At 42.3% G+C, this 17,179-nt stretch overlaps 1 protein-coding gene across 7 annotated transcripts in view; it reads left to right on the top strand.

The window, feature by feature from the left end:
* The first annotated feature begins 280 nt into the window (after nt 1-280).
* Nucleotides 281-17,179, top strand: part of LOC118513461 (lachesin-like) — a 59,214-nt gene continuing 42,315 nt past the window's right edge. Inside the window, exons 1-3 of one of the 7 annotated variants that reach the window (XM_036059229.1) lie at nt 281-418; nt 2,552-2,964; nt 16,576-16,682. In XM_036059229.1, coding sequence (XP_035915122.1) covers nt 2,859-2,964; nt 16,576-16,682 — 213 coding nt within the window. In that variant the 5' untranslated portion in view covers nt 281-418; nt 2,552-2,858. Of the gene's footprint in view, nt 419-512; nt 531-904; nt 920-2,511; nt 2,965-16,575; nt 16,683-17,179 lie in introns of those variants that run through there. The other 6 variants (XM_036059237.1, XM_036059235.1, XM_036059230.1 and 3 more) reach the window with 6 other exon arrangements.

The following is a 17,179-nucleotide window of genomic DNA, read 5'->3' as shown; positions in this document are numbered from 1 at the left end:
GCCGATCGACACGGAGGGGAATTGACAGAGCGCTCGGATCCGGTCGTGCCCGTAACCCCCACTGCGCCAAATTCATCCCCACCAACAGGGTTGCGAACGTTGGCCGAGCGTGTTTTTCCCCCCATCGACAAAGGGGAAAATCTGCTCCGTGGCATAAATTTCCTCCCGGCTGCATACGACTTCAGCGGGAAATACGGCCAGTGGCGCTTTTGCACACCTCCACCCCTTTGGTGCGCGCCCACTGCAAGGATGCAGTGCATTCAGCTAGCGTAGCGCGCTAGCAGATGGTGCCAGCGTTCAACTGCTGGTGACTTGGTTTGGCGTGTTCAGTACTCAACAGGATTCACACAGCGATAGTTCGGCAAATCGTTTGGCGCTGTCCGGAAGTCCTGCTTGCCTCGTCATAACGGTTATCAGGGTTCGTTGCTTGTCGGCGTCGGACGCACCCGAAATCGAAATCACGCAAACAGATGATTTATCAGCGCTAGCGCAAGGAACCATTATTTGGCAGATTTCTCTACACATCGGAAGTGTGAAAATTGCTTTCTTTTAAAATAGATCAATCTAATTACCCCAACAAGCTCATCAGCCTCGACGCACCTTTACTTATTGCTGGCATCGTATCACATTACTTGCACTTCTTTCCCTAACGAGGGGTCCTCGTCCGTTTAGGGCCCAATGTTAAAGTGTGGTGAAAAGGCTGTCACAATATTATAAAAACATATCCTTCGCACCTAGTTCGCGCTCGCCCCTAACCACCTAAATCGAAACCGGATACCATTTCATCATAATCGATCGCGCGCTGTGGTGCAAAAACATCGGTGGTGGCGGTGGTGGTGATGTCGGTTGTAATTAATTAAGTTTTTTAGCAAATATTTAACACGTGCGCACGGGTATACCTCAGTGAGGCGGTTTTACGGTAACGATGGATCTGGATTTGTGCTAATGGCTGGTGTTGGGAAAATATTTGCCCATTCTTCTACAGTTTTCAAATGTGTGTATCTGTGTGAATGTTTGTTGGTATTAGCGTGAGCGTGAGTGTGTGAAACTAACGATTCTAACACTATGCAGTGTAGAGCATTCTTTGCTCGAGCATTCAGCAGTACGCGCGAAGCGTGTTAACCCTTACAAAACCCCAAAAACCTCATCATAACCGATCGAAGCCAAAAAGTAAACGATACACGGTCCGGTACGTTAGCAACACAGACCGCAACACGCCAACCGACAACAGCTAACGGCCACACGTCAACATTGACCGTGGGGGTTGGGATGCCAAGTTGCATCTGAACTAATTAATCTACGAATACGAGCGAGCTCGAACGAATTCGCAGCACAAGCGGACTGCGCGAACGGAAATGCGCACCCGGAAATGAATGTGCGTGGCGGAGGCGGAATGTGTGTATGTGTGCATGTGAGCGTGTGTATATGTGTAAAATTTGTTGTAAAACCTAATTGCGCCGTTTCGGTTTGGGGCCGGTGGTTTGCGGCCATGTTGACAGGCTACAGGGAAAAACGTGGTGGACGGCGCCACACATAATCAAGCCGTGCAATTAATTCTTTATTTTTTCACCTCACACGACATGTGACAGTAAATTGAAATAAATTACACCAAAAATTATGCGTATCATTGTGGAATATCGCGGTGACGTACGGAACCACGGTGTTAGTGCAGTTAGTGATAATTGATTTTTTTCTATTTTTTTCGATTTTTTATTTTTTTATGTCTCGATATCAAATTGTAACAAGCTGGTGAAACTGTTTACGAATGCTTTACTATAAACAGTGGTGAAATTGACTATTGTTTTGGTTGTATAAAGACATATATTCAATTTGTTTTGATGATTTTTCAAATACACATAAATACAGTCTTAACATTTCCTATAATCATTTTTTTCCTTCCGTTTGTGACCAATTTTCGAATTCGTTCAATAACTTCCTTTCCTGCATGGTTGCATTGTTGTTAAGAGTCGTAACGATGATACATTAAGCATCATTTTAAATCCCAAAAAATCTGAACCACCACTTAAAACTCTTTAAAAACTCTCATTTAGCCAAAAACTGTTAATTGAAAACAATAAATAATCTTTATTTATAATTAATAAATAATGACAGCAAGGTCAGGCTATCCTGCTTAAATAACAAAATAATAATAACACCGATAATAAGGATGTTCATGAAAAGTGAACACACATCAAATCAACAGTTTTGTTGAATTCTTAGCAATCAATTATCAATGCAATGCTTATCAGTCATAGATAGGTTTTTCAAAACAATATTTTTCGATTAAGTGTATTACATTGAACACATCAAGAACATAATAGAAATAATGCGTTAACAATGAAAATATGAAAGAGTGAAAGTTCCTAAGGTTTTCACACAACAATACTGCCATTGTATGTTGACGTTTCAACATAAATTATTAGTTTAATAAGAAGTCTGCCATGCTAATGAACATCGATTGGATAAAAATTAACTTTTTTTGACATTCCGTTGTGCTGCTGTGCCGTCAAGTTGTCAAGATACTAATTCCACTCCTGCCCCAAACTTCCAGCTGTCAAAGTGTGCGCCTAAGTCCTAGCGTGCTAATTTCGCCCGGAAGTACAGCTCCGGCTGGGCGGTTGATTGAAAGTGTCTCGGTATGTTTTCAGTGCAAGGTTAAAAATTCTCCCTCCCCACTCAAGTAGTTGCGGTGCAAATTCAAGCCAGTAAAGCAAAGAGCAAAAGTAATACTTAAAGGCCGGCCAACGGCGAAGCCGCAAATCAGTGAGCAAGCAGTTAAGCGACACTGCCGGAACAACCGGCTCGAGGTGCGATCGATAGCATCGTGCTATGAGAAGGGCACTACCACTGAACAGCTGATGAGCGGCCTACAAACACTCGAGGCCCTCTTCCTCATGCTTCTAGCAACGTCGGGGGTCTCTTCTAACACAACCAGCAAAACAGGGACAGCACCTGCAACTAACGGTAAGTCAGCCCGGAAGCGGGCACGAGTGTTGTAATTTTCGACAACTTTCCTTCCCTACGGCGAGACGCTTTTCCGGAACATGCCCCGGAACGGTAACAAAATTGTAATTATTCTGCTGGGAGCAGACGGCCGCTCACCGACGGTAGACCGGGCCCGGATAAAAACCCGAAAAGGCGGTCCCGGTACCCCGAGCGGGAAGCTCATTTGATATTCATACAAACTGCTGCTACTGTCACTCGAAGACACCCGTGACAGTCAGTGTGGCAGAGTCGATGATGATGCCGACGCATTTGTGGACCATTTCGAATGTAATCTACATTAATTTGTACCTACGCTTGTGAAGCAACCGAAATTATCGCTCGCATTATAATTACTACATAATTATGCTGCGAGATGACTGTTTAACCGTGACGCTCATTTAATTCACTATTCATGCGTGAAGATGCGTAAACATCGGTACTGCTGCCGATGAAAAGACGATAGATAGAAGTTTAAAATGGATAAAAATCTCGAAGCAAGCTAGTAACTCCATGACGTGGTCGTTTCAAGAGCCCAGAGTGTATGGTATAAGGAAAAAATATTTATTTTACGGATTTTTTACTTATTTAACTTATTTTAATTCACTCATTTATTATTTCATTAAACACGAATATTATACTTTATCATTTATTTTATTTATATTTTATTTTATCAAATTTTTTACTTAATTTATTCAATTTTATTACTTCAATCTATTTGTCTTAAAAATATAAGAATTTAAAAAAATGTTACATTAAAACAAAAGCATGTAAAAATTCTTGTTTATTCTAATAGTTGCTGGACTTGAAGTATTTTCTATTTTCAAAAATGTATTAAACTTAAACTGTACTATTGGTAAACTTAAACTGCGCTCAATCTTAAATATTGCGACCGATTTTAAGCGGTCTATTACTAGACCAGATACGCAAAGTAAACCTATTTAAAAGCAACGTTCGCCCATACACCATCAGAACCAGCTGTTTCCTTTCCCTTAATAGCTACCGACGTTTGGACAACCCAGCATAACCATGTAGTACGATAAACCAAACCAGCAACAAAAACGCACATCCACGGCATGCACAAGCGAGTAACCCGAACCGAAAGGACATCGCTACGTGGCCACTTGTCACAATAGATAATAATCAGATGTGCCGGTCAATATAGCATCAGCCGGGTTGCTACGCATGATGGCCTCTTGCATGACGGTCGATACCCGGTCCGTAGACGGGTTCTCCTTTTTTTGAAATTATCCTCTCACGCAACGCCATCCGATCCCAGCACGCTTCGTCAATCATAAGCATTCGCTCATGCCATCAGCTGACCCAAACGACTGCGATTCTTGCAATCGTTATGTCGATGGAAAAGTCATCAGGCACAGCCGACGATAACGCCTTACCTTCTCCTTCGACCCTTCCCAACCCGAGGGCCGCAGTGTCGGGATGCGGTCAAAAAAGTGTAACCAGTGTGGCGTACATCGACCACGTATCGTATTGAAGATTTTGCACACACACACGTGCTTGCACACACGGTACTCTCAAATCATTTTTCTTGCCGTAGACTACAACATCGGCAGACATCCGACAGCGACCGTAGGCCGTACGTCCTTGGATATTATCCTCACACCAGAGGTTCCACGAGAAATGCAAACAAAATCCATACCGCTTCGGGGTAACACACATACGTTGCGTTCGCTCAATCGATGATGACGTGTTCGCCTGCACGTTGCGTCCTTTGATGCAGGTTCAGCAGCAGCATCACGACCACCGGGGCCGGGTACCACTGAAATCCCGTGTCGAAAAGGACACGTACTAGACTTCTGCCGTTTCACCGGCACCCTCGGCAACCGGTGTGCGGTAGCATTATCACGATGCTATGCGGTCATGTTTTACATAAATACGACACACCAACATGTGGCTTTTTCGGCTACTCGTCGGATGGGTCGGATCCGTCCAGCGGCTTCTGTTGCGAAGCGTTTGAGAACTGTGCAAACGGAACGGGTTTAAACCACCCCGAACGTTACGGTTTTGCAGTGTTTCGTTTTTCTTTTAGGTGAACTTTTGGACTCAAACACCATCAAACGACTGGCGTTCTCTTAAAGCACATTGCATTGGTGCCAGAGCGTCCATTCGGTACCGTTTAGTGGTGTTGCTGTAAAACGATATCCGTTGCACCCGTTGAAGGTCTCTTAAAAGCTAAGAGTTGATTTTACTACTTATGCACGGTAGCTGCTGCCGGTTTCTCTGTGACACTGCAACATGCTACCCATTACGGCGACCGACCGACACTCGACTGGAGAACTGTTGTAGAACGACCGATGAGACGATGATTCAATCAACCCCAATGGCTTGTGGTCACAGCCGAGCAATCGAACGACAAACCCCCTACACCTCCGGGACTTAATCACCCACCCGTAAGTCGAGCTCGATTTTCAAGAAATACTTTGATAAAGTAGGTATGGTAATGAAGTAAATTCCTTGAAATCTTCAACTAACCACAATCACTACAAGCTGGCTAAAAGTGAGCAGAAGACAACCCATTTGTGTTTGAGTATGCCATTACCAACGTAATGCCATTGTACTATGCAAATTACATTGGGCAAACATTTGCTTGTTCGTTGAATTGTACACAAATTTGGTGGTATTTGGTGGTGGTAAACTATTCAAGAAAATTTTCTTTATCTACGGCTTTTTAAAATGTTCATGAAGCCCCACCGTAAAAACCACAAGTACTTAAATTATGTATACCTTGCGAATAAGATGTCAACAAACTTGACATGACAGGGCCTTCTATTTTACCTTGAAATAAATCATCATTTGATTCAATTTGTAAATCTGTAAATTAATTGTTTTCCCAATTCTTGTACAGAATAAATTGGTTCCCCAAGAGAAATGCACAAGCTACAATTTCCTTTGTACCTCTTTATTACTAGTTTCCCAAAATGTGTTGGCACAGAGCGGGACTTAATCTTCCCTCACTTCCACGAGTGGGAATAATTTTCCCCGACCAATATCGCGTATCTCTCCTGATACCACCCGGCGAAACAATGGCGTATGATATAACACCCGAGATAAGCATAATTGGATCATCTGTTTTCCATCCTGAACTTTCCACCGCGCTTCCTGGCAATTGTCAGCAATTTCTACCAGGTAAGCCAAAAGGTTGAGCTTACCGGTTTAATATGCTTTACTCATAACTTTGATTATCTATTATCACATCGCATAAATCTCTAATGAGTTTTCACCATTCCCGAAAACGGTTGAGAATGGGTTGAATTAAATTCGCACCCCATCACGCTTCACGGTCGTACAGTGGCACGGAGTATCCGAGCTTCAATGGAAGACGAATCATCGTTTCACTGCTGAGTTTTCAACAATACTACATAATTCAACGTTACTGGCTAAATGAAAGGAATACCGGCATGTTGAGGATTGTGCCATGAATAATCTGTAAACCATACATTGTGAAGAGCGCGGATAAGTGAATAATATGTGTGGAAAGAAAAAACAGATCGCATTGTACGTGGGTTAATCAAATAATTGTTTTAGCCTGCTCGTGAGGAAAATTATTGTGGCACGTGGCTAAAGCGATGAATATGCATCGAAAATTTTACGCAGAAAGTCTTGGGCTTGTGAAGAATAAGGAACCTAAAAACAGTGTGAAAAGTGCTAAAGATGCGCCCATATTCTCGTACGAAATATTGTATCTCTTAGATGAACTAGGCAAGTACAATCAAATTGAAATATCGTGTTTTGCATATTTTCGCATGTATCTATTTTTTATATTTCTTCTTTGTGTGGCTCTATAACCTTAAGAAGTCTTGGCCTGCCTCTACTGAGCTCTATCCTCGACTTTATTTTAAACGGAGCTGGATCGGAGTCACTCTTACTATACGTTCCTGTCGAGTGAAGACCGCCCTATATTGCATTTCAACTATTCATATTTCAGAATTATTGCAAAAATACTTATTTCTACGTAATTTTAAGATACATTTGACAACCGAACACAATTCTTTGGGTGTCATGTCAAACCGAAATGGGCCGTGAGGAAGCTGGCGATTATGCTTGGACTAACATTTCTCCAAGCTGATCCACACACCCAACCCAGAGCCATTTGAAGTAAGATATGAGAAATCATAGCTCATACCAAGGTTAATGTGGCTTACAATTGTTTTATGCTATCGCAATTATCATGACGCAATACTTTTCAATACGGTTATGTTTCAGATAAAAAGAAAACGAGAGTAAGAAAAAAACAGAGAAGCCAAAACTTTCACTCTTATTTATACTTCGTTGCGGAGAGTCAATCCAAGTACCTATACATATTACCTTATGAAAGTGTCTGTATGTTCACATCATTCGTGAGTAAAACTTGTGAAAGATTCCCTTTTTACAGTAAATATAATTAACAAACCCCGCGATATGATTTATTTACATTTATTTACATTGATTCATGTTGTTCCTTTTTATGATTTTTTTTAACAATACAGAAAAAATGTAGCTCATGTACGGGTTCTGAGACTACCAAAAAACAATTGAAGCATTAAATTAATCTCCTCAGCTGTTAAATTCGTATCACTTGCATTGCTCTTTTCGAAATATAACCAACAAAAAATGAACCGGATATACTGATAACTTGAATGAATTCACTAAGTACTTTTGAGCAAATTGTGGGATTATTTTAACAAACGCGAGAGATTTGTTGTAAAGGTGAAACACCCTCACCTCACCCTGCCGAAGGATGGTTCAAACATAAAACGAACAATTATCGTCCAGCGCCCGACAGCCGAAGCCTTATCCTGGACCAACAATGCCATTTATCTTTCTGCCGCTGGCAGCATAAGCTCGCGCGCGACGCAAAACGCGCTATAACACCCGTAAAACAGAGTGAAAAACGCCGTCACATCAACGCGAGCATTCATGTGCATTCCCAGTCTGCGATGCGTCGAGTCTGCCGGTCTCACAATGCATTGGTTGTTTAATAAAATATTAAATTTTACAGCCAGGAGTATTAAATGATTAAAACCATTCACAGGAGTGGCTTTTAATTTGGCGTCCGTAAATTGTTTTTCCCGTTCGCCGGTCTGGCTGCGATGGCACAAACACCGCCCGCCGCCAGTTGTTTTTTTTTTTTTTGTTGCCTGTCCTCGGCCGCCAGTGTTGCGAATCAAAAGCTGCAATAGCAACCGGTGGTCGCGCAAACCGGGCGGAAACCGGGTGACAAAATTGACTCCGACGGGAAAACCAGGACAAACTTAATGAACGAATATGAACTTTGTCCAACGTGCGAACCGAGGGCGCCCCCGTGAGCCGACTCTTCCCCGACAACTCTGACAACAGAGACAGAGTGTCAATGTCAGTCGCCGAGTGTTTCGCTGCCATCATCACCACGGGGACCCGTTTTTGACGATGGTTTGACATTGGGCAGGAAACGCAAATGCCAGCGAGAGGCGGCACGGGCGACGTGCATGGTAATTGATTTCAAATGGCGTCGCTCGACAAGCCGCAACTAGCTAAAAACTGTCCGTGTGGTGCAAGAAATTTGAATCCTCCGTCAACAAAGGAGCAACGATTTTCCGACACTTTGCCGGCTATCGAGCGTTTTGGTCGGATTGCCAAAGACCCTCCCAGTGGACAACGCTTGCAAACGGATGGCCCCGGTCGGGCATTAGGATATTTTAATGAAATAGTACGTCACTGCAGGCAGGACAATGATAGAGGAGCAATAAATTGATAGCCAACGATGGATTTGTTGTGTCCTCGGTCAGCGGGACGCCGAGTGTATTGCTTTTGTGTGTAGCCAGTCATTTAGAGTAATGAATGAACTTAGCATATACACGCTTTAGTGCGGCCATGCACCGATCGTGTGCTCTGTCAGCGCCAGACCAATGCATCTCATTCAGTACAACGGTCTGAAAGGAACGAAATGAAATTGAGCGCAGAGCCGGTAAAAGAAAATGCATACGCTTTCGACGGTATTTTCTTACCCATCTTCCAAATGTCGGCCCTTTGTTTATTCGGCTGTTTGAAGCAATATTTCAGTGTTAATTGTTTATATTGCATCACGACGCATTACCTTATAAACTGAGATTTTATAGAACATTTCTAGCCCCAAAACTCACATACGCCTCTGAGGCATAGAATCTGCTTAAAGCTGACGAATTTTTACTAGCCAAGCTCCAGAGATAGATGCGCAGAAAGATTTTCGGCTCTATATGTGTGGAATAACAATGAAGGAGTCGCTACAAAAACGAGCTTTTTTAGCTCTAAGTTAATCTCAAATGGCACATTGGGTATTTTATTGGGTGGATTGAAGCCTTTAAGATCAAAATTATGCTAGGACAAAACCAAACAAATTCTTTGATAATAATAGTCGTAGGCCGAGGCGAAAGATAACGACTGGCGCGTCAGGCGACACAGAACTCAGAAGTAAAACGACAGGTTTTAACAATAGCAACTTTACCAATAAGAATCTCTTGACTCATGAAAACTGTTCAAGATCTCCAAGCTTGACATCATACCATTCAATTGCCTCAAGAGACCAAAGGACCATTTAAAACTGCATTCAAGTCATCAATTAGATGTCCCTTAGCGTCCATTTTAAAGTTAGTCAAAGTTGAATTCTACTTCTTCTTGGCTCAACCACTTCCTAGGTCATGCCAGGCGTTTTAGGTTTACTATACTTAATGATGATACGAAGGCTGTTTTATCAGAATAAAATAATAGGAAAAAGAGAAAATTGATCGTGCTGTAGAACCAATGAGAAAATTAGTACACAACTAGAAAAGCTGCGGGCTGGAATATTTGAACTCAATTATTATGTAGCTTATGTTTAACTATTTTTATTTTAAATATGACGGCTTGACGCCGTATTTTCTAAACCGTATGTGTTAAAGAATTACAAATTAAAGACAAATACAGTAAATTAACAATTAACAAGACATTTACTTCCTATAAGTTGCCCTATCCCGGTAATACTCGGCTAGTTAATGTTACTTACTGTAACGTAATGTTTATTCAAATTTTCAATTGTTTAGGAGTATGGCCTCTAAAGACATCGGAGTTTATGGAAACTATAAAAAATATATATAAATACATACACACAAATATTAGTAAAACTGGTAAAAATACAGCATTTTATGATAAGGAAAGCAAAAAGAACTATTCTGACTACATTTGTTTTTGCCAACATTTCATGCCCATTATGGATTGTTCTGCGAATTAGACTCGCCAGGATCAGATGTGCTGATGATGTCATGAAAATGACACCGGACGACCCAGCCCATAAAGTCTTTTTAAATCGTCCATATTGAAAGAGGAAGCGTAGTAGGCCGAAATTGCGATGGGGTGATGACGTTCATGCATCTGTCAGATAGGCCAAGGTATTGGATTGGCAGAGCCAACAGCGCTCGACTGTGAGGGATATCGAGCACTTCTGCACTTTTGAAGAAAAATAATGATGAAAGAATGAAGGTATATGATAAGCTATAATTAAACATTGCAAATTTATTATGTTTCACCTCTTTAAATATTTGCAATGCAGCTCCATTGCTTGAAACAATCATTGAACTTTCATATCAAATGTCAAGAGTTGACTTTTGCTTTCAATGACCGCAAAAAGTCACATTAAACGGTTTCTTCACAAACCGTATCCATTACACTTAATGATGCTGTTCCGACACCGGTATAAATCGGAATTAATCAACAGACCGGTGCGATTCCCACGCTTATCACAGTTGTTCCTCCAACCCCAGAGCTCCACCGGACGAACTAATAGCTGACCACGACAAAAAGCCTCATTCAACGAGCTGCTCAACAGGGGGAACCTTGCCCAAGGATCGACCAAAAAACCACCGAACGAGCCTCACCTAATCTTCTTGTTTATCGTTTTGTACGGAAACAGGAAACCATTTATCTTAATGCTGCTCACCTCCATCCCCGTCAAAGGCCCGTAAAGGCGCCTTTCAGAAACATCCCATTCCCCAACTCAACACACAAGCCCCGTCGAACCGAGCCAGAAGTTCCTGTATTTCCTGCTACGAAACGCGGGATGGGAAATGCTTGCTGAGAATTAGGTTCCACTTTTTATGCACATTCAATTAGATTGTTTTTGCTGCCCCAAACCTCAGACCGCGCGTTTCACCGACATTTCCCGACCACCCCGCCACGGAAAAGCGTGCCAATCCGCTAAGCCACAGTAAACATTACATCGATGGGCCAACCTCAACACTGACGCCACCGAGTCACGGGTGTATCATTTTGTGACACAAGAAACCCATAAAGCGTCCTTCCTGACGACAGCACCAGCATGTCACAGGAGTTGGAGGGGGGGGGGGGCGGAGAAATGGAACGGATATCCTGCTTACCAAAGCAGTCGGTGTCAGTCGTTTTGCGGTTCGCTTGCCGTTTGCGGGTCGGAAAGGGTAATCGGTGAAAATCAAGACAACAGAAGCGCTGCGTCGTAACGGAAACCCGACCGCCACTTTCTCCCATTTTTCTGCGCGCTTTCACCCGCGCTACATTGACGTGATTATCGTGCTTTATGTAATTAAGATTTAATTGGTTAATTAGTACGTCAACGTCAACGTTCAGTTGATGAATAGAAATGGGACTTCCGGTTATAATTATCGAACACCTCCCCCGGGGGCGGACTAGCGCTCAAACGCCGAGAAGCTTGGTAGCAGGGTTTCACTTTTTACCTCCTTTCGTCATGAGTTTTCTGCTCAACTTTTTTGCAAATTCTTTTGAAGAATAGCCCTCAGAGATTTGTCCGTAGTTTGTTTGTAAAAAAATGAATTTATTGGTAGATTTTTATGAATTCAATTGAAGTTTCGCAAAGTAATCTTTGTGAAAGATATTTTAATTTCTGTAGTATTTTTACACTTGAAACATTAATGTTGGATAATGGGGCTGTCCGGTACTAGAGGTTCACACGGTACAACCGAGGTTCAAATCCCATCTGAATCGTTTCCCTGTATTGAGAACTGACTATCCAACTATGCTATGCTAAGCATTAAGGCTATTAAACCAGAAATGGGATCCATGAACTAAGAGTTCGTTTGGCCATGAAGAAAGAGAGTCATTAATGTTGTTGCTTTTGAGATGAGAAACTTGACTAATAAATTGATTATAAATTACAGTATGAATCCTCAACATTTTCTTCTCGAATTTCGTTTGCCGTTTTTTATATGTTAACTTCTAACCATTTACATTGTGAATACAATGTAAAAAATTACCATAACACTCCGCGATCCAATTTTCAAAACTTCAAACAACAACTTACATCAAAACTCAAACAAAACCCTTCATCAGTGGGCTACATGTTTTTGCGAGCCTTGTATTACAAATTGGTTGCAACTGCCGGCATCGGCATCGGCACATTACACCATGTGCTTCAATCACCTTCTTCGTTTTCTTACGATAATGAAGGGCACGTAATCGCTCGTATTTGGATAGCATTCATTGGTATTCATTCGCGGTGAAGTTTCACCCCAAAGTTTGGCCCCAAATTCGACGATTGAGGAAAACTTTTTGGCATACGCAACGAGCCAAACGAGTTGCAAGCCCGCCCTCCCAGGAGACACTTTCATTCCACGTTGGCCCTCTGGATCTCGACAACTATTCTTTCCTACACTGGCTGACTGACTGACTGACTGACTGGCTGACTGCTGCTGTCGATGAAATTTCATTTTAAATCAGCCAAAAGTCAAGTTTATCAACAACAATCAATTGGCAACAGCGATAAAACACCGTTAATTCAATTTCAACTCGGTGTAGCTATTCCCAGCGTTCCTGGCGCTACACGTCCGGGGAATGTTTTCGGATGTCCTCCGGTGAGGACGATCTGCCATCAGTGCAAATCGACACCGACACAATACGAACGAAGCACGTACAACATTTCATCACAGGCTATACCACTCCTCGGTACCATTCTTCCTGCCTTAGGCAACCCCTCAGGAGCAGCCCCCAAGAGCAGAGCGTCTTTAGCAATGTCTTCAGGAAAAGCCATCTCGTGCTGGTGGCCCTGAGACTTACGTATGATAGGAGGGAACAAAAACACAACGAAAACCTCTCCTTCCCAGCCACTGGTGCTGGTTAGTGTGTCTTACCGTATTGCTGCCCGGTTTGATCCAACCGTCGTTTCGACGATGTCCTTCCGACATGATCCCAAGACAAACTCCATCGCTAACCAACTGATGTTACCGAAGGCAGCTCTGTCGACCGACGACAGAAGTTTGTTATATTACGCAGGAAAAGCTGTTTCCTGTCTTGTCGAACTAGACAACCGGCAGCCGAACTTCTGTCGACGTGATGGCAACAACAAAAATGCCGCCCAACAACATTCCCCAAAACCGGCCAGTTTTTTTGCTTCTACCGCAATACCGCATCGATTTTTCAAGGATATATGCGGACTCTTTGGGATATCTAGTTTTAATGGCTTTAACTAACAGTCGAATACCTCTTAAGGTTGTATTAAGCTAAAACTATCTTCCAATTCATGCCGATTCGATGCCATGACATGCCGCTAGTATAACATGTCATACTTCCAAGCTTTGTCACTGATGTCCTGAAGTGTAGGTTTACCAGATACTAACCTATTGGGATCGCAAGACCTTTGTAATGTGTTCTAAAAAAGGATCCATCTTCGGAACTTGTTACACAGCACACAAGCAAGTTGAAACGAAACGTAAGATCGTGTGTCGAATACTAAATGAATATAAATGCATGCAGCCACCTTATTCGATCGATTTTACTCTCAACGAGTTCAAAGTGTAGCACAGAAAACGGATACTACAGTTCACTGCCGGTGAAAAACGCGACAACTTCGACCTTCGCACTTGTTTATCACCGGGTGAATATTTATTTGTACATATTTTATTGTCACTGTCGCTACGTCGGAGCAGTTTCCTTTAAACTTGTCCCTTTTTCGCGCTCTCGCGCAGCGTCAGGCCAGGGCGGTCGATAAGAAAATTGAAGCCGGATGACTTTTGGCACCATCACCAGCGCCACTGTGTCACAGTAGCGTACAGTACGGTGCTCGTGATCGGGAAATACGGAAGTGTAGGTTGCACTTTTCCTATTAGTTTTTTTGGATTTTTCCACCCAAATTTACCCAGGCTGAAAAGTGTCTGCGTTCACTAAAGACCATGTTTTTCCACTATCGTACGTCTGGCATCAGCACTTTTAAACTTAACCATCGGGGGCGACCAACTAACAGAAAAAAAGCACACCACCACCATGGAGTGTCGACCATCTTTCTTTACTAGCGCGATGCTGTATCGCCATCGGCGACAGGATCTTGAACCGTTTGCTACCGAACTGCCACCACACCCGGGGTGTCATCCGGGAACGGTACCGACGGCGTATGGCGCCAACCAACGCCGCCTGCGCTACCTTGCCGTGCCGTGCAAACCCGTCTGCAACCGGGTCCCAAGAAATTGATAACCATTGTAGCCATTTATCTTCGGAAATGCGGTTTCGACAACCGCCCAACGCCAAACGGCGGCCAGAAAGACAAAAGACGCCGGTAAAGCGATCCCGGTTGGCAAGCGTTCAACCGAACCTCCCTCCCCCAGGAATCGAAAGTTCGAAAGTAAGATCCGACAGTAAGGGTGCGGGTTAGCCACACCAAAATTCTGTCAACAAACACACGCCACCACCAACACCTACTAACGATGGAATAGAAGCGCTAAAAACCCAAAAAAAGAGAGAACTCCAAAACGGGTCAGAAAGCTGTTCGCGATAAAGTAAAATGAATTGTTTTGCAAGCGACAAAGTGTCGCTGGTGAGATTACTTGAGACAGCAAAAAAACGCACAGGTTATCGGGCAGCAAGAGTAGTGCGTTTTTTGCGTGATATCCGACGGAGCAAAACGAAACTGTAATCCAAAAAAGTGTCATTATTAAATTCGAATATTTTTTGTAACATTAAGTAGGCCGCCCTTACTTCCTTTCCGATGAGTCCTAATTTTGCAACGCCACATCATATGGAATTCAAATTAGAAACGTAGCAACAGCATTCAAATTTCTACTGTGAAAATATACAATTATACTATTAAATTCCTTCAAGGCTTGGAGCTTTACACCTTTTTAAGAAAATTTTGCATGCTTTTCTTTCTCATCTGAAAGTGTTTCCTCTTTGTTGGAGCTAGTACACAAATCAGTAGAGCTAGATTATCTACTGCTGTTAACAACTATTGCTTGTTAAATCTGGCACTGCTCCGACTCAGGCTACATGGTTTCTTACCAAAGAGGCTCATTTCAACCAACCTTGATCAAAGCACATCAGAATACTTTAAATCAATGGAATATACTTTTCAAACGAACTTATTTTGGAGCCACTTTCGGCCAAAATACCAGCAACCTGCTACTAAAAACTTAAATAGTTAGGTATCGGTGTTGACCTTATCCTAATTTATCAAAGCAAGCTTATCAGATATATTTGCGAGCACCTCAGGAGTTCCTTGAGGTAGTAACTTAGGACCAGTTTTGTTTTATTTTATTTGTTAATGGCATCACACTGCTTACCAAAGACTACCGAATGCTGCATTATGCCAAAGATATTAAGTTTTACAAAATAGTCAAGAATGCTGATGACGAATGCACGTCTCTTGTCGTCGGTTAATTATTTTAATCAATGAGTTACACACGATAATAAAACACTTTTTTGGAGCGGACCAGTCTTCAAGCGATAGAACCGGTGTTATAATCTCATCCAGACAGACCGCCTCCCCGTACGCAGGGTGATTACTTTGCTACGGGTAAAATCAAGGCACAGAAAGCCAGAAATGGCAATGGGGCCTTCCTTTCAATTTCCTTACAGCCAAGAAAGAAGAATATGACGCTTTCGATAGCAAAATGTCACTGTTACATGTTTCACCCTTCAAACATATCCGTTGAAATATGAATACAATATAAGTGATAGAAAGTTTTGTAGATGCTATAGTGTTCAAGACCTCGGTACTCCGTTTGACCATAAAACGACTTTTCATGACCATCATCTTCAAATTTTCAACAAAACATAGAGGCACCTAACTCGTTTTGCGCTCCAGCACCTTACTTGACATGAAAAGATTCCTGAGTATCGCGTTAGGTGTTTACTTCTGAGACCATCTAGATTAGAACATAGACGCAAAGTAGCTCAATGTAGAAAAAAAAGTATTCTCAAGTAGTAAGCTCAAAAAAGTAGTAAGCTCAAGTAAAAAAAAGTATTAAAAGTAGAAAAAAAGTAAAAAAAGTCAGTATTCTAAAAGCTACCAATCTGCTTGAGAATACTGACATTAATACCCGCGAAATGATTATTCGTTCCTATCAATTCATACACCTCTTTTTACACTGAGCATAAAAAAGTAACAGACATGAGCAGAGTTTCCAACAAATATCATCAATATGTTGATAATATCTCCTTCATGGATAATTATAAGAGAAGAATCAGGTCATCTGTGAGAGGATAGGATACAGTTAGTTTAAAGCGAGTTATCAGTGATTTTTAGGATGATTTCAAATGCGTAGGATAAAATATATAAAATGAACAACAGTCGATAAAAACAACAATTTGTTTAATCCGTTTCTTTTTTACATTACTTTCTCCTTTCAGTTGTCGTCGAGGAACCAGAATTTACGGATGTTATAGAAAATGTTACAGTGCCTGCCGGGCGGAACGTCAAACTGGCTTGTTCCGTCAAAAACCTAGGATCATACAAAGTAAGTACTCCTGGTTGCGCAATCAAACATCGCATTACAATCGCCATTACGATACTCATTGCCACTGATGATCATTTAGTACAACAACGCCCATCAAATAAATGTATCGTTTGGCAGCAGTGAGTGTAGCAATGACGGCGATTTATGTTTCGCACGTGCACGCTCTACATGCGTTCGCGCGCTCTAAACGAGCGCCAACAAACCAACAAAACAGTGCACGGGTGTTGTTTTGCAAACACGAACCACCGTCGTTCATCACGGTTCAATCGGACGCACGAAACGTGTGCAAATCTGGTTTTATTAAAATTGTTATCTTTTAATAAAAAGATATCTCGTGCCTAATCGTGCCCATTGGCAGCAGCAGCAGCAACCCCACGCTGTTTGTCGGCAACACAACGCGCGGAAAGAACACGTTTCCCGTTTCTACGTCACTCGGTCGCGCACGACCGGTAGGCAAGCTATACGCAATCATGAATATTTTACTAATAAAAATTCAC

The sequence above is a fragment of the Anopheles stephensi genome, chromosome 3 (assembly GCF_013141755.1).
Source record: "Anopheles stephensi strain Indian chromosome 3, UCI_ANSTEP_V1.0, whole genome shotgun sequence".
NCBI classification, from domain to species: domain Eukaryota; kingdom Metazoa; phylum Arthropoda; class Insecta; order Diptera; family Culicidae; genus Anopheles; species Anopheles stephensi.
The sequence above is the reverse complement of the archived record's forward strand: the minus strand, read 5'-3'. Positions and strand labels throughout refer to the sequence as shown.